The 24,647-nt window shown below is 35.2% G+C and overlaps 5 protein-coding genes across 7 annotated transcripts; 3 read left to right on the top strand and 2 right to left on the bottom strand.

The window, feature by feature from the left end:
* Positions 1-359: 359 nt before the first annotated feature.
* On the bottom strand, positions 360-6,954 carry LOC125868202 (C2 domain-containing protein At1g53590-like). 3 transcript variants are annotated; one of them, XM_049548831.1, is made up of 13 exons: positions 6,938-6,954; positions 6,537-6,721; positions 6,369-6,443; positions 5,348-5,491; positions 5,017-5,112; positions 4,795-4,926; positions 3,755-3,907; positions 3,627-3,668; positions 3,322-3,370; positions 2,865-2,960; positions 2,604-2,793; positions 1,660-1,783; positions 361-1,433 (listed from the first exon to the last, which is right to left on the bottom strand). In XM_049548831.1, exons 2-13 carry the CDS (start codon positions 6,663-6,665, stop codon positions 498-500), a joined length of 2,166 nt encoding a protein of 721 aa, XP_049404788.1. In that variant the 5' UTR covers positions 6,666-6,721; positions 6,938-6,954; the 3' UTR covers positions 361-497. The 3 variants fall into 3 exon arrangements, with proteins under 3 accessions (XP_049404790.1, XP_049404788.1, XP_049404789.1); XM_049548832.1 differs by lacking the exon at positions 6,938-6,954 and adding an exon at positions 6,866-6,882; XM_049548833.1 differs by lacking the exons at positions 5,348-5,491; positions 6,938-6,954 and having other exon boundaries at positions 360-1,433; positions 6,537-6,831.
* A 1,309-nt stretch (positions 6,955-8,263) lies between these two features.
* On the top strand, positions 8,264-11,604 carry LOC125868205 (persulfide dioxygenase ETHE1 homolog, mitochondrial-like). Its single transcript, XM_049548837.1, has 9 exons — positions 8,264-8,495; positions 9,615-9,743; positions 9,849-9,956; positions 10,290-10,424; positions 10,572-10,613; positions 10,718-10,777; positions 10,861-10,914; positions 11,252-11,276; positions 11,369-11,604. Exons 1-9 carry the CDS (start codon positions 8,280-8,282, stop codon positions 11,455-11,457), a joined length of 858 nt encoding a protein of 285 aa, XP_049404794.1. The 5' UTR covers positions 8,264-8,279; the 3' UTR covers positions 11,458-11,604.
* Positions 11,605-12,079: 475 nt separating this feature from the next.
* Positions 12,080-15,052, top strand: LOC125868210 (60S ribosomal protein L18a-like protein). Its single transcript, XM_049548843.1, has 4 exons — positions 12,080-12,383; positions 13,305-13,386; positions 14,255-14,369; positions 14,549-15,052. The coding sequence occupies exons 1-4, from the start codon at positions 12,134-12,136 to the stop codon at positions 14,594-14,596; spliced, it is 495 nt and encodes a 164-aa protein (XP_049404800.1). The 5' UTR covers positions 12,080-12,133; the 3' UTR covers positions 14,597-15,052.
* A 743-nt stretch (positions 15,053-15,795) lies between these two features.
* LOC125868206 (chlorophyll a-b binding protein 13, chloroplastic) lies at positions 15,796-17,168 on the top strand. Its single transcript, XM_049548838.1, has 3 exons — positions 15,796-16,010; positions 16,265-16,426; positions 16,579-17,168. Exons 1-3 carry the CDS (start codon positions 15,885-15,887, stop codon positions 17,086-17,088), a joined length of 798 nt encoding a protein of 265 aa, XP_049404795.1. The 5' UTR covers positions 15,796-15,884; the 3' UTR covers positions 17,089-17,168.
* An 89-nt stretch (positions 17,169-17,257) lies between these two features.
* Positions 17,258-18,155, bottom strand: LOC125868968 (histone H2B.3-like). Its single transcript, XM_049549523.1, has 2 exons — positions 17,937-18,155; positions 17,258-17,896 (listed from the first exon to the last, which is right to left on the bottom strand). Exons 1-2 carry the CDS (start codon positions 18,106-18,108, stop codon positions 17,409-17,411), a joined length of 660 nt encoding a protein of 219 aa, XP_049405480.1. The 5' UTR covers positions 18,109-18,155; the 3' UTR covers positions 17,258-17,408.
* Between the last annotated feature and the right edge of the window lie 6,492 nt (positions 18,156-24,647).

Raw genomic sequence — 24,647 nt, 5'->3', positions numbered from 1 at the left:
TGAATATATATGTTAGCTTTTCCACCATCTTTTTACTTTCACAAATAAAAAAAAAAAGATCTTAGATATGTAAACAATGAATATTTGAGGTCCAAAGAAATTAAAATGATCATCTTATGTTATTTCTTAAAAACTCAATTTTAGAAAGATTAATTATCAAATTTGTTTCAACGAGAAGAGTATGAAGATGACAGAATGATAACATGAAAAAGCCTGACTTAGTGCCTTAAGGTTGCATACTCCTAATAATGATGTGATGCTTTTAGACAAACCATTCGAGCTTTGCTCAAAGCAGACAATGTCACACCATGTCAGTAGTTTCACAAAGAAGTATATGCATTGTTGACAGAAAAAGAGGATCAACATGTAGAAACAGAAGCCAAAATGGAACTATTACATGATATATATATTCATGTACAGTAAAAGCTATAACAGTAACTCTGCATTAAGAAAAATGTACAACAAACATATTCATTTAACACATTGATCCATTCACCTCAAAGGTTTGAAACTTTTGGACTTGCTGAATTCATAGCTTTATCATGAACTACTTCCTCACTAGTTTTCATGTTTCCCTTATCATCTACCAATTCACTACTCTTCACTGTGTTGCCATTGGGATTCTCAATGCTAGTGCTGGCTATGAAACGTCCGCTAACTGAACGGCCTAGAGGTGAACCAACTGAGGGAGTAAAATCATCGGAGGAGGAATCAGACTCCACGGATAGATCTCTCTCTGATGCTGTTGGTTCTAACTCACCTTTAGATTTTCGTGATGATTTCCGAGATACTGCATGTCTTAGGATATTCTTTGCCTTGTCGCGGACTCTGCTCTTGTTGGAGCTACTACATTGAGCATATCCCTCATGAGCCTCTTTACTATCAGTTCGGGGAGTTGTTTCCACCGAATCATTCATAATAAGATTCACCCTGGTCTCCTTTGCGCTCACTGCCTTTAGATTAGCTTGCGGAGATGGAACAGGATCTCCAAGATTTCCAGACCTGTCCTCGCTTTTCTGACTTTTGTGGAAAATGGACCCGATCTTATTTATACCCCTGCTGATTAGATTCGTCTTCTTAGATCCACTACCTTCATCAGAATCATCACCCCGAGTAGATCCTCCCCCTCTTAACTTGAAACTTCCTCCCATGGAATCAGCATCAGAACCAAGAACTTCTCCATCGACAACCCGACTCTTTCCCTTTCTCGGTTCCCAAACTTGTGGTACTTCACTGCCAGGGTGGTGTACCCACATGCCAGTCTCCTTCTGCCCTTCTATGTTAATTGGTTCATATGTATCTGCAACTTTTGACGATTGCTTATCCATCTCGGTGGGTAAGAAGCCTCCTTCGGCTGTATCCATCTCATCAGAATTGCTGTCCTGTTTGTTGTCCGTTTTTGTTTTTGCCCGCTCGTATGACTGCTCTGTACACTGAAAATTAATACACATAACTTTTCAACCATCTATGCTTTCGTTAGTAAAAATATATGGCCTACTTGTCACTAGGCCTAATTAATTTAATGGGATCATCTGGAAAACAGAATAAATTGAAGTTGAATCATTTCCAGAAGCAATTAACAGTGATCTCATGAGAAGTGTTGGCTTCGTGACAGCCTAAGTACTTGTTCACCGTAACTCGCAGGAAAGAAGTATGTACCTTTTCGCTGCCTTCAACTACAGTTATGGCAATACGTAATCTCCCCGTTTTAACATTACGAAGAGACAACCATATATCATGCCTCTGGCCATCCCTATAATCACAGATGTTTATGGAATTATCTCTGCCAAAAAGAAACATGTTGAGTTAATAATGCGCACACAAAAGCATTTGCATTTACTGAGGCACATTTTGCATAACATTCAAGAGAAGAGAATATGCTGAAAGGATTCTTCAAAAGGGAAAAAAAATAATATGATAGCAAATAGATTATGCACCAAGGGGAAGTTTTATTCTTCCAGTGGCCAGTGAAGATCCTACTTTCATCTTCAAATACAAAAGAACTCAAGATATGAACAGGGACGAGAAACACAAAAAACAGCGAAAATCTATCTCTACTTGTCCAAGTCATCATAATACCTCAATAGATAGGAATATGATGTTACTACGAGTACTAGCTTTGCAGGAGATAGCTGAAGCATTAAGATAAGCACAATAAAAGCTGAGAATCAAGCGTTGTGGAAGAAGGAACTAAAAGCAAGAGATAACTCGCAAAGAGCAATACAAGCCATCTAAAAATGGAAATTTCTCAGCATAACCCGACCCTTACGTGGTTGGGGTTAACAACTCACTCATAGTATATCCTTCTTTTCCCTTTTTTTGGGATGATAATGATGTCTAGGCCATTGGAGGGGAGCCTTGGATTAACTGATAAAGTTATATTGCCATGTGACCAGGAGGTCACGGGTCCAAGCTGTGGAAACAGCCACCTCCAAAAATACAGGGCAAGGCTGTATAGTATGTCCTAATATTCTATTATTAGTGCACCAAGCTGCCCTTTCTTTCTTTTTGATGGTGTCTGGGCAATAGTATATCCTAATATCCTATTATTAGTCTATGACTCTATGTTCCTGCAGTAAAAGGTAAAAGAGAATAGGACAGACCCCAATGTTTCATCCGAAGAAAAATGGTCTTTGTCACAAACGTCTATGTTGAGCATATCGTTAGGAGACTCCCATGAACAGACTGGAATCTTGAACTCCTCTTGCCACTGTGGAGCTAATGTCTTCTTCTGAGTCCTAGTCTTGAATCTGTAGGGCCCAAGATGCCCCTTAACATATGGATCAGACAGTCCTGAAAATGATCTCTCAGGTATTTAGCATGTCCTAATTAGATAGATTACAGTAAGAAGCCTGTCAGCTAACCATTTAAATCTGCTGGTTTCAAGTCTTCTGCTTCAAGGACTTCCAAAATAACATGGGCAATGGGCTCCTTGGCATCGATAGAAAACCAGCTTTTGTCTGAAAAGAAAACAAACGATATGGAATTAAGTAGCAGAAATAAAACTTATTTATCCCAAACTGAAGCCAACCAACTCTTATTCCCTTACATTTCCATCCAAACAAGTTATGAACAAATCGCTAATTAATTACTGTAGTATAAACAATGTGAATGAAGAGGATTCATGGAAATTCTCCGCATGAAGATTTGATGTTCCAATTCTGTAAATACTAAATACCTCCACTTACAAAATGATTTCAAATATCCATTCATGTGTTGTGGTTTAGGACACTTCACACTAATCCATTATTGATTTGGGCCTGATAATATTGAGCAACGAGAAAAGAGAGAGCGAGAGAGACAGGTTAGAGTAACTGTTACCTTGTTGGGGTGAGACAAATTTCTCCATATCAACTACCAGCATGTTGGGCTGCAAAATGTCATCCAGACTTTAGTCTAAAAACTCCTTACGAATCATTAATTAGGACTTTTGGTAACCATAGTACCAGTTGGTGAACTATGCACACCGTTTGAGCAAGTGAAAGAGAAGGCCGAGAGTTGATACCCGAGAGTGTATTAATGTGAAACATTTATCACAATATAAAGAGGATCAAGGTCAACACAAAAGACACTTAATACTCCAAGCTGACAGAGGAATAAAGTAAAGAAGACAATGGGAACCACACCTCAACAAGTGTCTGCTCAAATGCAACAGAAAGAAGATTATCCTGAAAAGAAGGCAAAACAAATTTAGAGAAAGTGCACAACTGCCCAGTCATTTACCCAGATACTGAGAGAGACCAATTTAACTAACCAGCCATCCAGCAACTCCAGGAAGTTCTGTCACATCAATCCCATGTGTAAAAATTGGTTTTACAGTCATCTGAAAGTAAGGAGGCTCAGCAAAGCACACCCGCAAACGACCAAGAAATGGCCACTTCCTTAGGAACTTCACACCAATCAAGACCTACATGGAAAAAGTTTAGCCCCAAAGAAATTTATTTTGCAATAGCTGGATCAGATTATGACCATCCATCACATCAATGATAAATCATCAGATTAAGATTGATAAACAAAATTTAGCAAACCACTAAATATCTCAACCTCACAGTGGCTAAACTACCACTGGGAGAAAATTTTCTGAAATTCCATAAGAGAATTAGCATACAACTTTATAACTAGAACTAGAATGTTATAAATCAATGATTCTTTTACTAGCCACAAAGATCAAACAACACTAAAGGATGAACCAGAACATACTCATGTGATGCTAAGTATCTGGAAAAGGCTGCTTACCAATAATATAAAGAATCATGGTGCATATAGTTGATCTGTCAGTACCATTTTGAAATTAGCTGTAAATATTTAATCCATACCCCGTCACTGTCAGATAATACTATCATGCAATCCCATATTTACGTAAATCAACTCATCTGAGATACTGATATCTAGAGTCTAGAATTTTTTATCATCAAAATGTTTCTTTAGGCCCCCTTAAACAATCTTCTAATAAAAGACAACATCAACATCTGAGCTCTTTGTCCTTGTCCGGGAAAGAAAAAGAACATATGAGGGACACGATACACAAGTTGCATAAGTCCTAGAACTTTAAAAATAGCCTTTTAATCAACTTTTCAGCTAAATGTTGCCAAAGTAAGTAAGATCTGCAAAGCACTTGTATTGTAAGTTAAAAGGCAGTTATGCAAAATCTAAGGCTACATCTAGTTAAGATTTTAAGTTTACCAGACACAAATATTTTAGAACTAAAATGAATCTGATAATGGAATTTTAAAATATATACCGATACTCCTAATCTGGCCCCCTCACATCTATGAGTTGGCAGTAGTTATTTACCTTTCCCTCAATGTGCATTCCCAACAGATGCAACTTTGTCACCATCCCAAATCCCAACCTCTTCTTCAGCTTCGCGGCAAGAATCGCACTCATGTCATCTGCAGAACGAAAATTCATTCCCAGCTCCAATACCTGCACTCAATATATCTTAGCAAATAAGCACAAATCGAGCAGAACCATACTGATGGAATAGAACAACTTTCTTAAGTCAGGATTACATACAAGGTGATCATCTCCAGTAGATTCACGAAGAACCCTCATTTCCGTGAACATAGGCGGGCTTCTTCCTAAGTAGAGAGACTGCACTGCAATGTCTTTCTGTAGGTTAACAGAAAAGCATCCTAGTAACTTATCTTGCAGAACAAATTAATCCTCATACTGAAGTTATGAAAAATGCTGATTATGTTACAATGATTAATAACTAATGTATTTAACAAAGAAGCCAACAATTAAACCTAAAACACAACTATAATTCAAAGCACACAACAGAGGGGAAAATCAAAACCAAAGCCATTTTACAACTAAATGGTAATTGGTACATAAGTATTCCTACCACAGTCCAAGGTTTGTATTTCTGCATAAACCACGGAATGATAGGGAGGAGAATTTTCTGTGAAACGATATTCTCCATGCATACAGGCCAAATCTTTTCAAGAGCATGGTTTAACCACCTCACTGTTTCAGAATCAGAAAGCACCTGAGAAAAGCCCAAAAAAAAGATATAAAAATAAACAAAATTGTATTGACTCAAATACCAGATCGATAGCAAGTGACTACCATTATCATCAGTATTCAAACTTAAAAATTCTAATTTGCTTGGCATAATCTAACAACAGCAACAACAACAAAATATTGAGTGTAATGGGGAGGGCAGAGTGTACACAAACCTTATCCCTACCTTATGCAAGTAGAGAGGTTGTTCCCGATAGACCCTCGGCTCAAGAAGGCAAAAACACAACATTTATGGAAACATAGGCAGTAACAACAGCAGGATAGTAAGAAAACCAAGGTATAAGAGACAACAAGTAGTAATAGAAAACTAAAAATGAGAAATGCAGAAACAATAAAATAACAAAAAATACCAGAAATAATACTAATACTACTAGTAGGAAAAGCAAGATACGAAACTATTACTACTACCCTTCTACCCATATCCTCCACCTCCCCTCCGGTCATGTCCTCGGTAAGCATGTGGTTTGTCATGTCCTATTTGATCACTTCTCCACAAGTTCATTTTAGTGACTTTTGTAAAGTAGTACAGATTCTGGTGTAAAGATGCTACTCGTGAGACGTAGTTAACTATTCAATGTAATTTGGCATAAAGAATCATAGTGCAAAAGAAAATGAACATTCTGGGACCCTTCAACAAAACGTAAAGCTTGGGACTTTTAACAACTGCAAGAAAACAGAATCCTCCATATTTCACTAATAAAACCAAAAAATCTCTCTTTGCAACTTTTTGAATCTTGGAATTTTTTTTACTTTTTGCCCACCAATATTCTTTGTGGGCCTGTTAAATCAAACAACACAAGAAATACATAAAGATATTACAAATTGAGCTGCCAAATACTCACTCGTCGTTGATTCGACTGTCTTTTTTCCTCAAACTGCAATTTCTTCTTTAATCTAGTTACATACTGCTCATTAACCTTCAAAAATCCAACAACAAAAGCCTAAATTGACATCATAAGACCACAAAACCTTAAAGAACAGATAAAAAAACAGAATCTTGTAATACTTACCAGATAAAGATAGATTAAGGAGATGAAATAAACCAAAGGGTGACCATAATTGAAGGAATTAAGCAACCATAGTACAATTAACACAATGCCCACATGATGTAGAATTGTAACCTCCGTTATACTTGCCATTTCTTAAAATCTTCCAACCCCAGAAAAAAAGACTCCCTTTTTATTCCCAATTTACAATCACTGATCAAAAACAAACACACCCTCACCAAATCTTGACAAAAAAACTCTTTTTTGATTCCTATTTACAGTCACTGATCAAAAATAAACACACCCATCATGCAATGAAAAAAAAAAAAAACTCTTTTTGTTTCCTATTTACAGTCACTGATCAAAAATAAACACACCCATCACCAAATCTTGAAAAAAAAAACTCTTTTTTAATTCCTATTGAAGTCACTGATCAAAAATAAACACACCCATCACCAAATCTTGAAAAAAAAAACTCTTTTTTGGGTCACTGATAAAAAATAAACGCACCCATTAAGAAATCTTGAAAAAAAAAACTCTTTTTTGCTTATTAATTGCAGTTAATAATGACACCCTAACTCATTAATTGCATTGTTCTTTAACCATTAATTTGGTTTTCCATTTTTTTACACGTAAGTAAAGTACAGTAGTAACTGATTTTGAAAGCAATTGAAAATGTCAATACGGGTCGGGTCAGGTGAATTTTTCAAGAAATTTTTGGAACAACATGGCAAGAGAATTGGAGAATTGCTGGAGATCCGTATTTTTGAAGTTTTCGTTCCAGTTTTGAATTGCCATTTGTAGGTGGCACGTAGAATACACGTGGCTCAAAGAGACTAATGAATAGTGTAGGTAGTTTTGTATCAAGTTAAAGATAGGACAAAAATAAGAATATAAACATTACATATTTGTTTTTCGAAGAGAAAAAGGGACAAATATACCTCTGAATTATCGTAAAATGGTATACAAATATCATCTATTATATTTTTATGACATTGATGCTCTTGCCGTCCAAAAACTAGAGTTTTTATACCTTTTATACTAACGGATATACATGTGTCATAATTTTATCTATCGATCCGATAATTATTAAATATCGGATCGACGGATAAGATTGTACCACGTGTCTCTATTTAGTTTTTCGTTAGAGTAAAAGACATATATGCTATAGTTTTTGAATGACAAAAATATCAATTACCCAAAAATATAACAGAAGATATCTGCATAGTATTTACGATAGTTCAAGAATATATTTATCTTTTTGCCTTTTTCAAATATATAAATGCGATAGTCCCTTTCAACTACTAGAAAAAGAGTGAGAAAGCAAGAAAAGAAATTTAAACTTTTTTATATATATGAGTTGAAAAGAGAAGTGGTCACAATTCAAAAGAAAGAAAAAGTTAAGTGGTTATATTAATAAAATCAACGTGGAGGCAACTTAAAAGGTAGTACACCCTCCGTCTGAAATTAGTTTGATTTGATAAAGAATTTTAAAAAATAAAAAATAATAATTTTATTATTTTAAATATATAAAAATATTTGATAATTTATGATATTAAACCTGTCACATGAAAAAAAAATTAATAAATTAAACATGCCACATTAAATTAGAGGTGGCATCACCTTTCGGGTTACGCATTAAATATTGTCAAATCACTATCAATTGCATATTCAATTAGAAATTGTCGTTTTACTATTAAATTTTCTTTGCTTCTGAAATTTATTTTCACATTTTCATCATAATATAAAATCATTTACTGTTATTAAATGATGTTTTTTCGTTTTTCTACATCTTCTTCATTTTCTAGCTTCTCCATTTTGTTGCCAAAACCCCATATTTTTCTTCCTTTTAAATCTTATACGACGTCGTTTGCAGCACAAATCATGCCTTGTAAACTTATTTTTCGTCAATTATTCGAGAAGGAATCATCTACCTATACTTACCTTCTTGCTGATTCATTGCATCCTGATAAACCAGCACTGGTAATTTTTTTATTTTTTTTATTTTATATTTAGTTCAAACTTCTAATTTGTATAATCTTGGGTAATGTGTATTTCGATTGACTGGTGAGAGGTAACAAGTATCACGTGAAATTAATCCACGTGTATGTGTTTTATTAATGAATATTTGTGAGTATAACTCTGTTTATCCCTATGATATATTTGGAACTATTAGCGAGATAATATTTGATGTTTTGATCTCTGTGAATATATACCTAAAATTTTATGGAATATTCGAGATATTCTTCAATAGAATAGATACTGCACTTTTAGAGGTGTGAGCTAGACCTTAGAGTTTGAAGATGGATTGGAATCATGTTGTAGAGTGTGCTATTTTGACTATATATGGTAAAATTTTGATGTCTATAACATGTTAGCTGGCTCGGACACCACGATTATCAAAAGAAAAGAAAAGTAGAAATAGGGAGAGTTATTAGGTACATGTGTTGATGGGAGGTAGCATGTATGTATCCCCATGGAATTCGCCAGATAATATTTGATGTTTTGATCTTTTTTGTGAATATATGTAAAATTTTATGGAATATTTGAGATGCTCTTTGATAAAATATGTTCCCTTTTAGAGGTATGAGCTTAGAACTTAAAGAGTTTGAAGATGGATTGGAATCATGTTGTAGAGTGTTATTTTGAATCCGGTAAATATTTGATGTCTACAACATGTTAGCTGGCTCGAACACCAAATAGAGAGCGTTATTAGGTACATGTGTTGATGAGAGGTAGCATGTATCCCTATGGAATTAGTCACACAAGCTTAAAGAAGGTGGATATAGAAAGCAAAAAGAAATAAGAATGAGAGGTTGGTTCAATGGTGAGGTAGCTCGTCTTCAACGTATGGGTCGTGTGTTGGAGTCACACTTCAACTCCTGTTTCAAAAATAGATAATTTATGTCCAACTATGCAAAGTCGAGCAACGCATCATGGAGCTCTAGAATCCATTTTTCTTTTTAGTGTTCAATTTGATTTATCCATCAAAATATGAATTCTATAACTTAAATCAACATTACCTTAGCCTTATGAACTGAAGGCATAGAGATTCATTGGTTTGCTCCGTTCAATTTATGGTAACATATAATCCAACTGCAGTTGATTGACCCCGTGGACAGAACAGTGGATCGTGATCTTGCACTTGTTAAAGAATTGGGATTGAAGCTTATATACGCTATTAACACGCATGTTCATGCTGATCATGTCACTGGCTCTGGCTTGATTAAGGTCGGACTTATTTTCTTTGAACATAATACTTCATTTGCCTTTGTTTTTATCAAAATTGTGCATCTTCTGTTTTCTGGTGCTTCATTATTGTTTCCGATGCTGCAGACTAAGGTGCCTGGCGTGAAATCAATCATTTCTAAAGCAAGTAATGCAAAAGCTGATCTTTTTGTTGAACCTGGTGATAAAATCTACATTGGAGATATTTATTTGGAGGTACATATACATATATAGTTATAAGAAATAATCATGTCATATGTGCTGTTGTTGTTATACATGTCTGATAGACTAGCAAACACATGACAATTACCAGCAGTTTGTTGTGCAATTGAGTTATCAAATCTTGTTAGGGTAGATTCATTTAGACCATCATAATCATCCCTCGGTTGTACAGATGTGGGATCAATGGAGTACAAGAAGAACAGCTACCAACTCTCTTAGTTGGTCGTTAATCATTATAATTCTCCATCAGTTATATGGAGACACCTACCAAAATATTCATGAATATTTGGTTGTAGTGCTGAAATTTACCTTCCATCTTCATTACAGGTTCGTGCAACTCCCGGTCATACATTAGGCTGTCTTACCTATGTTACTGGAGATGGAGTCAATCAGCCTCAGCCAAGGATGGCATTTACTGGTGATGCTCTATTGATAAGGGGATGTGGAAGGACAGACTTTCAGGTACATCCTCCTGGTGTAGTGCGTGATTTTAGTCGAATTAAATGGAAGCCTTTACTTGTTAGTTGTTCGAGATGGACTGCAGGAAATGAAATAAAGTTTTCTGTCTATTAGTATCAAATTTTAATCATTTTTCTTACTTTCCTGCAGGGTGGAAGTTCAGACAAATTATATGATTCTGTCCATTCGCAGGCAAGGATATAGTATCTGTTTCCTTCTATGAATATAATAACATGAATGTTCGATTCTTTTCCTATCCTTACTGTTGCTGATTCATTATCATTTTGTGTGAACAGATTTTCACATTGCCCAAAGATACATTAGTATATCCTGCTCATGACTACAAGGGGTTCACCGTAAGGATATATCTATTCATTTTTTTTCAGTTCATGTAGTTGCGGCTCTCAACCTGTTTACATTAGTGCATTTCATTTTTCAGGTCAGCACAGTAGGGGAGGAGATGCTTTATAATCCACGACTGTCAAAAGATAAGGTACTTCTACACTAGTAGTTCTTACTCTAGTTTTAGTTTCACGCGAAGCACATCCCTTTGTGGCTAAAGTGTGAGGGACATGCTCAATCCACTTTCCTCTGTGGTCGAAAAAACTTGGACAAGATCTGTCTTTAGCTACCGAAGTGGACAAAAATGGGAGTTTAGATAATCTTATTCTGTTTTCACTTGTTGTTCCATTAGTCACATCTCGCGTCTTTCCATTTACATCATAGAGCTGACTATAGTTTACAAAAAGTTCTAACTATACGCGTCTGTTGTTAATTTCTCTTCTTTTTACTAAGAAAACCTCGTTTGATTCTTGTTACCAATATTGCAGGAAACATTCAAGAATATCATGCAAAGTGAGTTAGCCATTCAATTTTTTTTCCTTTTTCCCTCTCAACAGCTTTTCTCTAATCTTTAGTTGCTGATGAAAATCACTTCTTTCCTACAGATTTGAATTTGTCATATCCAAAAATGATCGATATCGCGGTTCCATCTAACATGGTTTGTGGATTGCAAGAGACGAAATCTGATCTCTGATCTCTGGTTTGATCATTTCATTGTGCCAGAAACTGTAAATTTAGAGCAATGTATACACATTTAGAAGTGCAAATTGACTATGTATGTTTGGATGGAAATGTTTAATAATGGTTTATTCAATGAGCTTGTAAGAGCATTGTTGTGATATAATATGAATATTGAGTGTTTATATGATACATCATAATATCACATATTTTTTCATAATGAGTCACTCTACCAAAATATCACCAAATCATATTTTGTACTAAATTACCCCTCCTCGAGAGCTTCTACCTTTTCATTTTCTTAATAACTTGAACCACAAACTTAAGATTGGAAGTGATTGATATTTACCACCCGATCAATAACTTATTTTGATATAGCACGTCAATAGAATAAATTTCTCTTTTAATACTTATTCATATGCCATAGTTAATTAGTGATTTGTTTTTTCTAATAAAAAATAGTTTAGTGTGTTGATATCTCCAACCTGAGGGTCACTTTTCAACATTGTCAATACTTATCTAGAAACCACAAGATTAGTTTTTTTTTTTTTTAATAATTTGAAATGTGGTTGGACATATCCACGTGGAGGCTCATAATTAGTCAATCATAACTACATAGCCAACGAATACCAGCTCACTAAAATGTTGATCCAAAATTCCCAACTCAAAACTTAGAAAAATTCAACAATTCAATGAGTGAAGAAGGCAAGGAGAGTCATCATCACCACCACTTCCCCCATCATCACCACCACTTCCCCCACCATCACCACCACGGAGAAGACCAACCGGCGGCAGTGTCGGTGCCGGTGCCGCCACCGGAATATGGAACTTTTCAAGCATCTTCTCAACCGGTGATGGGATTTCCTCAGCCGGTTCCGCCGCCTGGCGCTACGGGGGCACCTACACCTGAATACTATGCTCATGGTTATCAAGCTGTTCCAGGTTGTTGCTCCTATACTTTGTCCTGTTTGGCTATAAATTTTGAAGTTGAAACTCGAAAATTTGAGTTTTTAAAGTTGTGAATTTTGTAATTTGAGTTTGTGTTTGGATATGCTTGGAAAAAAATTGAACTTTTGTAAGTGAAACTGAAATTTCTCCCAAAAACTAGTCTACACAGGGTTTTAAAAATTGTTTTTGATTTGGGTGGAGCCACCCTTATAAATAAGAGATCGGAGAACTCAATAGTTTTGGCTCAAACTTATAATCTATTTAGAACTCATGAAGCAAAAACGATTGTGATTCAGAACTCGTAAATTAAAAATCTTTGGCTTTGTCTTTGATGTTATTTTCATGGTTTAGGACGGATTTGACTTTGATATGGACAATATAGTTGAACTAACTTGAAATGAAGCCATAAGAAACTTGTGGTAGGCTGTACAAATAGTCAAATGATGATTTTTCATAGAAGCATACTTATAAAGAATTCATAACTCAGAGGCGGATCCAGGATTTAAATTTGATGGTTCAGTCTTTAGGCTTTTACCGGTGAACTCATTATCCTTTATATTTGTTGATTTTAGTGATTTTTTTATATATATATATTCATGCTCCATGTCGAAAATGTTGGGTTCGATTGATTTTATACTAGATATGCCTGTGCTTATCCTGACCTCAGATAGTTTCGATTGAAGCTTAGTTGATTTATTGATTAGCTACAGTTCATCCTGGTGTTACAAATGACAGAACATGATATATCCTATTAAGAGGGACTAGTCTTGCAAGATCATACTTTGTTATATTTTTAAGGCGCTATGATGAGACTATCGATGAGTTCTATCATTTGGAGCATCAGTATTATTTGTTAATTAGAGGTTCCGAACTATTGTCACTTACAATTTTCTTCCACTTTTCCTATTTTTTTAGGTTATACTGCTCCTGATCCTGAAGGAAGACCTGAGAGACATCATCGCCTTCCTTGCTGTGGCATTGGTCTCGGATGGTTCTTGTAAGTTCCCTTTTTCTTTTCCCCTCAATCAATCAGCATTCGACTTGAATTATTAGATGTTCATATTGCTTTGTGCTTTTAGTAACATATGCTTCTTGTGTACTAGTTATCTACCATACAAGTAATACTAGTCTATAGACTTGCTCAAATATATACAGAGGCTAAGTGATGGTCTGTCTTTGTTATCCCACTGCTTTTATATTCTAATATCTCGATTCGCTTGCCCTTTCTCCACAAGGAAGATGCACTATTTGTTGTTTCTTGTCTTGGTTAGTAAAGGGTAAATGTGCCTTGCAAATCTAGTGCTAACAGATCCAATCTCCAAATACATACCTTCAAAGTCCAAGGAATTCGATGAAAAGTAAACAAACACTTCTTGAATGTTCCTCGAAAGGGTGCTGGAAATTGTGTCCTTGATCTTCGAGTTTATGATCAAAAACACACCCGGACTATTGTTTTTTAGTGAGTTTCACAACCCAAATATTTGTTGTTCCCTTTTTCTACCTGAACTATCATTATCTATGTATTAAAACATACCTCAACTATCAGGTAGGAAAAGAGAGCTAATAGTTGAGGTGTGTTTTCATTCATATATAGATGGTGATAGTTCAAGTATAAAAAGGGAATAATTGATAGTGGTGGATGTGAAACTCGCGAAAAAAAGCGACAGTTGAATTTGGATTTCTTGATAGTTACTATACTATATTTGTTGATGTTTAAGGAACATTGGTAAGATTGACGTTTGAAAGTTTATCTTGACTAGTATCAATTGATTAAGTAAGATACTAGAATCCTGCAATCTGACCTTATGTAATTCAAGGTGTCTCACATTCGATGATACTTAGCTGTTTGTTTTATTTTTTTGAAGGTTCATTATCGGTTTCCTTCTTGCTGGCATCCCTTGGTATCTAGCTGCATTTGTCCTGCTTTGTGCACAAATTGATCCTCGAGAGAAACCAGGATACATCGCGTCCACCATTGCTGTAAGTCATCTTTTTTCTTTGGCAGCAAATGTATTAACTGATGATGTGCTTTTGCCTACAAAGTCAAGGTTTTTCGACTTAATCAGTATGAAAAATAAAACCATACAATTCTGCCAATTCGCGTATAGCAACTTAATGTCTCATGTAATGTAATAATACTATTCTGTGTTGCATTGCAGGCTGTTCTTGCTACTTTTGTCCTCGTATTTGGTTTGTCGAAGGATTGACGGGAGAGTGGTGATCAATCTGTGTGTATTCATATCGGAACGTTATCTGGCTTTGCTTAATTTGCATTCTTTTCAGTAAAACTTCCATATCTTTGATTCCTTCTTGTATTTTTAAGATCTGCTTGTGAATAGTGATATGTGCTTGTAAGAGTATATGCATGTGTAGTTAAGTTGAATTTACATTATATCGCACCAGAATTCTCCGATAACATGTATTACCAATGGGTTAGAACTTTCTTGTGTTCTGTGATGAGCAGTGTTATATGCTCGTGGGAAGTAGCAGGTATCCGATGTTATAGTCAATGGGAGTGCAAGTTGATCACTATTTTGACTATATAAAATGTGTTTGTTTTGTACCAATAACCACTTTTATGGTCTTGTACATAGAAGTTGAACAAATGTGGTCTTTTAAATGGAATTATTTATTTTTCAGAAATATTAGTTAATGTTCAATTACTTGAGTCTTAAGATCTGTGGATTAACATTTTGAGATAAAGATTTAATCTTTTCTTTTGTAGTTTCTTTGAATTTCAAACTCTACAGGTATTCTGAATGTTTACTTGTGAGTTGTAAAATCTGAAACTTCAGAACGACTACTATTTTTAAGAGATAATGATTAAAAAAAACAATTGAAGTATCAACTTTTTGTGAGTTTCATATCTAAAATATCATGTGTTTTATGTTTCCTATCTAAGTAATCACTAACTATTTATCAAAAAAACACCTCAAAACTGACTAAACCAAGTATTTGAATACAATCCCAAAAAGTGTGTGACAACTTTATTCGCCCATAAAATTTTGTCCATATGGCAGCTAACTCATTAATTTTGATGCGTGTTTTGATAAATATTTGTTCATAGTTCAGACAGAAAAAAACTCGCAAAAAAAATGATATTTCAAGTGTATTATTTTTTTAAACCATTATCTCTTTTTTTAATTATAGAAATTGAAAATTAGTTATTTTTTAATTTTTAATGTAGGATATTCTAGTAATTAGTATACTCCATTTTAGGCCTCAATTATTTTTGCAATTAAAATAGGATAAAAAATCAAGATAGGATGATATAGCTTGGAGATATAGTTCAAATCTTCTCAAGCCTTGTGATTGGCTAATCAAACACAACACAAAATATTTCCAACCACAATTTCTACTTGTGCAATATTAGCCACCCACGTAGGATTCTCACTTTCTCTATACAAATAACAACCAATTCCCTCTTTAGAACCATCCACATTTGCCAAGCACAAAATATATTTAAAAAAACTCAACTTTGAGAAGTTGAAGAAAATGGCATCAATGGCAGCAACAGCAAGCTCCACCACAGTTGTTAGAGCAACACCATTTTTGGGCCAAACCAAGAATGCTAACCCTCTTAAAGATGTTGTTGCCATGGGCTCTGCCAGATTCACCATGGTATATATACATTATATCCCCTTTTCTTTTCCATGTTTTAGTTTTTATGCGAGTTTATCTTGTATTCGTAAGCTGTGGAAACAGTTTCTTGTAGAAATGTAGTTTAAGGTTACATACAATACTCTTGTGAAGTTGTGGTCTGGCCCTTCTCGGACCTTACACACGAGAGTTTAGTGCACCAGACTGTCCTTTTTTTTCTTCTTTTCCTGCTAGATCTTTATGTGACTTGTTTCTTTTTTCTCTCATCTTATCAGAGTAATGATTTGTGGTACGGACCTGACCGTGTTAAGTACTTGGGACCCTTTTCTGCTCAAACTCCTTCATACTTGAACGGAGAATTCCCTGGTGATTACGGATGGGACACTGCTGGTTTATCTGCTGATCCCGAGGCCTTTGCCAAGAACAGAGCTCTTGAGGTACAGTTATTTGTACACTTCTCTAAATTTTGACACACTTACCAAAAAAAAAAGTAAGATCTGCATGCACTCTACTCTCCTCAGACCCCACTCATTTGGGATTCACTGGATATGTTGTTTGGTTGTTTGTTGATTAACATTGAACTATATAGGTTATCCATGGAAGATGGGCAATGCTTGGTGCACTAGGTTGCATTTTCCCAGAAGTTCTTGAAAAATGGGTGAAAGTAGACTTCAAAGAACCAGTATGGTTCAAAGCAGGAGCACAAATCTTCAGTGACGGTGGACTTGACTACTTGGGAAACCCGAACCTTGTCCATGCTCAGAGTATTCTAGCTGTGCTAGGTTTCCAAGTGGTGCTTATGGGACTTGTTGAAGGTTTCAGAATCAATGGACTTCCAGGAGTTGGAGAAGGCAACGACTTATACCCCGGTGGCCAATATTTTGACCCACTCGGCCTTGCTGATGACCCTACCACATTTGCTGAGCTCAAGGTGAAGGAAATCAAGAACGGAAGACTAGCTATGTTCTCCATGTTTGGATTCTTCGTTCAAGCTATTGTTACCGGTAAAGGCCCTCTTGAGAACCTATTGGATCACCTTGACAACCCTGTTGCTAACAATGCTTGGGTTTACGCCACTAAGTTTGTTCCTGGAGCTTAGATTTATGTTTCAATTCATTAAAAGTACTACTTTTTGTGCAACTGAAATCTTCAGAAATGCAAATATCTTGTAGATGAAAATCATTTCGAGTTTTGTTTACTAACATTATTCCTAACTCGTAGAAATAAAAGAGGTTATGAGCACGAAAATGAAAGCAGTAACAACACCAAACTATTAGAATAGAAAAATTGGATATAACAATTTCATTTACTGAACTCACTCAAATCTATTCTATATTCAATTTTTCTGTTCTTTACATCACCAAACCTAATCGAAAATCATAAATCCAACAGAAAAATCGATACAAAACTAACAAATCTCTAAGAGCTAGTGAATTTGGTAACCGCCTTAGTACCCTCAGAGACGGCGTGCTTAGCCAATTCACCGGGAAGGACCAATCGGACAGCAGTTTGAATCTCTCGAGAAGTGATGGTAGGCTTTTTGTTGTACCTAGCAAGCCTAGAAGACTCCTGAGCAAGCTTCTCGAAGATATCATTGATGAAGCTGTTCATGATTCCCATAGCCTTGCTTGAAATACCTATATCTGGATGAACCTGTTTCAGCACCTTGAAGATGTAGATCTTGTAAGTCTCGATCGACTTCTTCAATCTCTTCTTCTTCTTGTCTCCGGCAGCAGCAGCTCCGCCGTCCTTGGGCAGCTTCTTGCCGGCCTTTGATTTCTCAGCGGCGGCAGCAGGAGCCTTCTCAGCTGCTGGCTTCTTCTCTGCGGGTTTCTTCTCTGCCTTTGGTGCCATTGAAGGGAAAATTTCAGAAATTGGGGGGATTTTGGAGTTTGAATTGAGTGAAGTGAAAGGGATGAAGAGATTTATTATATAGGAGTTTGGGGCTAGATGTTTNAATCGACTTCTTCGATCTCTTCTTCTTCTTGTCTCCGGCAGCAGCGGCTCCGCCGTCCTTGGGCAGCTTCTTGCCGGCCTTTGATTTCTCAGCGGCGGCGGCAGGAGCTTTCTCAGCAGCTGGCTTCTTCTCTGCGGGTTTCTTCTCTGCCTTTGGTGCCATTGAAGGGAAAATTTCAGAAATTGGGGGGATTTTGGAGTTTGAATTGAGTGAAGTGAAAGGGATGAAGAGATTTATTATATAGGAGTTTGGGGCTAGATGTTTATTGGTTAGTTTTGGATGACGCGGATCGTGAATTTGAACCGTTGGATGTGATAGTCAATCAACGGTGTAGAAGGAAGGAAGAATTAAATTAAAGTGGATTTTCCTTCCTAATAATTAAAGATTAAAGGGTATGCATATGATTATAATTAATATCAAGATTTTGGTTTTAAAATGGAATAAATATAATTTCAATTTTTATAGCGGAATTAGTAAATATTTTTTAAGGGTTATTTTGTGTTTAAAAGCTTTTCAGCAATATTAATACATTTTTAATTTATTTTTTTTATATATCTACATGATATTTGAGTGTATGAAATTTGAATTAGATTCTAAATTATTTGGTTAGATAATTTATTTGAACTTTATGAATTAAGTAATCCATTTTATTTTTCAAAATCAAGATTTATTTTATTTTGAAGTCAAAATTTATGACACGTGTCCATTGACTTGATATTTCAATCAAATTCAAGACTAACAAGATCATATCACGTGTTCAAATAATATGATAATAGTCTTATCACAATAATATTTGTGATAAATATTTAGCCGATCAAAATGTGGTAAGAGAGTTCATTAACACATAGACTGCCTATTCCAACAAATATAAATTGAGAGATTACATAACTTTTTGAGGACATATGTCAAGTATCGGAAAAATATTATCATCGACTATATAGTTCAAAGTGTTGTCTGACATTTTTAATGATTGAAATAGATGTCTGAATTATCGTGTAATTCGAGAAATATGTTTCGGAAGGTCCTCAAACTACCAAAAATATAGAGGAGAAGAATCAAAAGCACAACATAATTGTACTCAACAAAATTTATCAATAAAGTTACATGTTTTTCTTTATTTTGACTATAGTTAATTTTCAAACACTCAAAAATTTATTGCGAATAATCAAGACATACAACTTGGATACGAATTTTGTTGTATATAATATGATCAAAATATACAATTTGCACATGATTTGTATACAATTATGTTGTTGTATTTTGTATGCCATCTGTATACATCATATATAAGGTGTATATTATTTTATATCCAAGCTCCAATAATACATTAGTCATAAAAATAATATACAACTTATTTATATATTGGGGTCTTACAAAGTAACATCCTCCTCCACCACCACCTCATCCTCCTTCAATATAGAATTTCAATTAAAACCACAATTCTAATTTTCACCAAATTTCCTCAAATATTGGCACTAATTACTTGCTTTAACATGATTTTTGAGTTTTCAAAAAGTAGCAAAAGTTTTTTAACAAAATATTTACAATTTAGTTAATATATACATGTAAAAAATTTTGAGTTTGGTCCATATAAAATTTGAACTTAATTAAAAATTATTTGGTACAGTGGTTTATTTGAACTTTATAAATTAAGTAATCTATTTTATTTATCAAAATCAAGATTTATTTCATTTTGAAGCCTAAAGTCATGACATATGTCAAGTGGCTTGGTATTTCACTCGAATTCAAGATCAACAAGATTATGCGGTTCAAATTCAAGAATCAATCAAAAGTGTGTAGTATCCAAAATGACATGTTTTGCCAATAAAAAATAGTCTTATCACGTTGCATTTGTGATAAGCATGAACCAATCAAAATGCGTTAAGAGAGTTCATTAACACTTGAACTGTCTACCCAACATTTATAAATTGAGGGAGATTGCATAACTTTTTGAGAACATCCATTAAACATTTGAAAAAAATATTATCGACCACATAGTTCTTCGAAATGAGAATCAACAAGGTTATTTTCGAGGATTAACCCAAAATAATTAAGTATTATCCGATATTTTTAATGATCGAAATACATTTCTAAAAGGTCCGAATTATCGTGCAATTCAAGAAATATGATACTAAAGATCCTCGTATCACAATAAAAAAATAGCAGAGAAGAATCAAACAAACAACATAATTGTTCTCAACAAGATTCACTAATAAAATTATCTTTTTTCTTTGGCCGTAGTTAATTTTCAACACACAAAAATTTAGTATGAACAATCAAGACATACAACTCATACACAAATTTATTGCTGTATACAATCTGGTCAAAATATACAACTTGCATATAATTTGTATACAGTTGTGTTGTTGTATTTTGTATGCCATACATATATGTATGCATCTTATGTGTAGGGTATATCACTTTACATCTAAGCTCCAACAATACATTAGTGGTTGTTAATGAAACATCCAAGTCCTTATAACTAATATATATATTTATGGCTCAGAAGATATACTTGATGAAAGAATGAGAGAGAAAGAAAGAAAATGAGAAGGAGTGGAGCTTAATCCTATACTTGTTATTTTATTGTTTTGTTAAATATCTTATGAAAATATATTTGATCATAAGATTAGAGAATTACCATAGCTTGAGTCATGTCGAGAGAGAAAGGGTATTTTTTTTAACATAAATATAAAGTTTCTCCTAATTAGAGTTGTCAAAAAGGGTCAACCAGCCTCACCAGACCCAAGCCTCACGGATCAAGGAATTTGATGGCTAGGGCGGGGCGATCCGTTATTTGGAAGGACCTGAAAATGCTCAACCCAACTCAAGAAGGGCCACAAGCTGGGGCGGGCTAGCCTTTCTTCTTTTTTTTTTCTTTTTTATTTTCAAACTTAAAATTCTATAATATCAAGAAAACGAGAAGATTTTCAAATCAAATATGATAAACAATGGTGGTGTTTCAATATTATTAGCAAAACTCTAACGTGATTAGCATGTATCTAGGATACTAGCTGCGTGAGATACATATATCTATATGATGCATCCCAAATACGCGAACAAGATAACAGAGTGACGAGCGAGATGAGAGGGAGGCGAGGGTGTGGGATTTGTCTTTGTATCCAAGATACATGTGAATCCACTTAGATAGAATGTAACTAGAACAAATTACACCTAATTTTGAATCCATGTATTCCAAGATACATGTATCTGACGTACCAAAATTTGATAAGATTCGTAATATTACAATATAGCGTACATCTAATTAATTAGCTCATACACTAGTGATATTTCTATAAGTTACCCTTAAATAAATAGTTTTGGCCCATGAGACGACCCCGGCCCAACCTCAATCAAGCCTCAAGGATCGAGGGCTTATATGGGTCGGACTTATAATCCATAATTTTAAATGGGCTTGAAAATCCTATCCCAACAATGGATTAGGTTGGGCCGGCCCCATGGGCTAAGCCCTCTCTACTCCTAATTTTAAATGTCATAATTTGAACCCTATTTTACTTAAGTATGTATTTAAGTGAATAAAACCTACTTCTTCTCACTTTTTTTTAGTGATAAGAAATAACCTGCAGCTATTCTTTGGCAGCGCATAGATAAAAACCCTAGCTAACCCTAGCTCCTATGCAGTAGTTTGCAAATGACACAGAGCTATTTACACTAGACAGGCTCGATTCAGAAGGTAAATCTTTTGCTTTCGAGCTCTTCAATCGATCTACTGCTCCCTCTTAATAGCAGACACCCATGCTTTGATTCGAAAGCCCTAGCCATCCCAGGTATTCAATGTCTGGTTCGAAAGGATCAGGAAGAAATGACTCTTTTTTTTCCTCCTCGAAAGCAAGAGATTTCGAACTCGAAATCTCCAATATGAAAATCCCAAGCCCAAACTACCAAGCCAGCCCGAAGGGTCAATTCTTCTCACCTTCTTCCACTTACTGTTGCTGATTTTGTATTTATGGAAGAGATTATGACTTGTGGCGGAAGAGGAAGATTGAACAGAAAATAAAAATTGCGGCTTTCCCAACTTATATATATATATATACGGTACGCCCTTTGCTTCTTCTGCTTTTTTTCATTCTTCACATGTTTGATCCCTAAATAGATTAAAAAATCTTTTATTATTGTTAATTTTGCTGGCAAAAAACCTGATATCTTAGAGCTTTTGATTTCAAGAACACTTTTATTTCAACTTTATGGCAATTCCAAAATGACCCATTATTGTTTCTTTCTGCCAGCATCTGTGTGTTTTCTGTGAAATTTGATAAGTGGGGGAGATGGAATGGGTGTAAAATTAGTTTATCTATGGAATTGTCCTATTTATAGTTAAATAATAAATGAAGATCCCATCATGTATAGTGAAGTANAACACTTTTTTTTTCCAACTTATGGCAATTCCAAAATGACCCATTACTGTTTCTTTTTGCCAGCATCTGTGTGTTTTCTGTGAAATTTGATAAGTGGGGGAGATGGAATGGGTGTAAAATTAGTTTATCTATGGAATTGTCCTATTTATAGTTAAATAATAAATGAAGATCCCATCATGTATAGTGAAGTAGTAGATAAAAGGAAAAGAATTTATCAAATGATGTGTTACTGTCCAAATAAAAAAGAAGTCATCTTGTTTATAAGTCTCCCTTTAATAGAAAATAAGGAACTTTTCTGTTAAAAGCTTATGGAATTAACATACTGGAAATATCAGAAGTAAAAAAACTTAGATGCCTGTAAAATGTGTTAGTTGTTCCCCTAACTTACACTAGAGTGATTAAGGACATGTAAGGACATGTATGATGATGCTAAGGCTTGGGTCTGGACTATGGGAGGTGACTCGGAACGTTTCCAGGTCGTGATGGAGTTGCACTAAGGATTACTTTAGTCCATCTTTATTTGCATTGGCTATGGATATACTTAAGCATCACATTCAAGGATAGGTGCCTTGGTGCATGTTATTTGCATGTGGCATAGTTCTGATTGACGAGACACGAGGGGGACTTAACACAAGATTGGAGGTTTAGAGACATACTTTTGAGTCAAAAGGTTTTAAGTTAAGCATGACCAAAATTGATTACTTGGAGTGCAAGTTGAATGACGTGTCTTATGAAGGGGATGTGGACGTGAGAGGCTTGACACACATGTCATCCCTAGGAGAGGAAGTTTCAAGAACATGGATCAGTGTTCCAAGGTAATGGGGAGATTGACGAAGATGTCACTCATCGTATTGAGGCAGGGTGATGAAATGGAGGCTAACATCCGGTGTTCTGTGTGATAAGAATGTACTACCTAAACATAAAAGTTAGCTCTACCGAGTGGCGAATGGTGGATAGACTGAGTCTGCTATATGAGGCGAAATATTGGTCTATTGAGAATTCTCATGCTCAGAAGATGCAAGCGACGGAGATGAGGATGTTTGGAGAATGTGTGGTGTATGAAGAGAGATAAAATTAGGAATAAAGTCAAGACAAGTTAGGAATGGCTCCGGTGCAGGATAAGATGTGGAAAGTGAGCCTGAGATGGTTTGAGCATGTGAGGAGGAGAGGTGCAAATGTTACGATTAGGAGGTGTGATTGGTTGGTCATAGTAGCTTGAGGAGTAGTAAAGGTAGGCCTTAAAAAGTATTGAGTGAGGTGATTAGACAATATATGAAGCATCTCCAGTTCATCAAGAACATGACTCTTGATAGAAAGGTGTGAAGGTTGATGATTAGGCTAGAAGGTTAGTTTGTTGGCAAGAGTTCTCGTTCACTTTCCGGGAGTATTAGTATTATTCGTTTCTTTCCCTTATTTTTTAGATTTCTCTCACTAGCTGCTGCTTCAATATCTTATTATCTTGATTCTATTTGTTTCTATTGCCTCTTTTTCATTGTTTGCTCAGCCAAAGTTTTTTTGTCTAAAACAACTTCTCTACCTTCTCAAAGGTAGTGGCAAGGTATGCGTTCACTCTATCCTCCCCAAACCCTAATTGTAGGAACACATTGGGTTTGTTGCCTATACATTGTGAAAAGTAGATGATCTAGAATCTAGATAATTTTTTTATGACAAGGAAAACCGCAGCCGCTACCCTTTGGGTCTAGATCATGTTAAGTTGCTAATAAGTTTCCTAAATTCATATTTGTCCAATTATGTGAACGTTTGAAGATTTCCTTTAATAAAGTAGGGTGCAATTTAATGTGCATTTCATAAATAGATTCCAAGTAATTACCAAAATTTGATTATCTTAAGTAAAATGCAATGACTAGCACATTTAATTTTGAAGCATTTCATCTGACCAGAAAGGCTATTTCAAGTGGAAAAAACTATCCACCTCCAACGTTGAGGTTGGGGGATTGAATCACCAAGGGAACAAGGTGGAGAGAACCAATATTGACTCCTAGGGACAAAGGGGTCTGAGGTTGGTAGATTTAGGTTACCATATAAAAAATAATTGATCTCTAGTCAGATACAGAACCACAACTGAAGGAACACTCAAATTGATTAAAGTCGCAATAATAATCATGACACTTGAAAAATAGACCAAACAACATATAGCTTGATAAAAAAATTTGTGAAGGACTGAGAAAGCAGATATTTCATCTTCCCTATAAGTATGCCTAAACATTACAACATTTGTTCGTTATTATTTCTGGCTCCAAGAAAAGCTTTGACACGCCGATGCATAAAATGATACTTCAGGAGTTCACTTATTTGAGTATCATC

Source organism: Solanum stenotomum, chromosome 6 (genome assembly GCF_019186545.1).
Source record: "Solanum stenotomum isolate F172 chromosome 6, ASM1918654v1, whole genome shotgun sequence".
NCBI classification, from domain to species: domain Eukaryota; kingdom Viridiplantae; phylum Streptophyta; class Magnoliopsida; order Solanales; family Solanaceae; genus Solanum; species Solanum stenotomum.
This window is presented reverse-complemented; position numbering and strand designations above follow the sequence as displayed.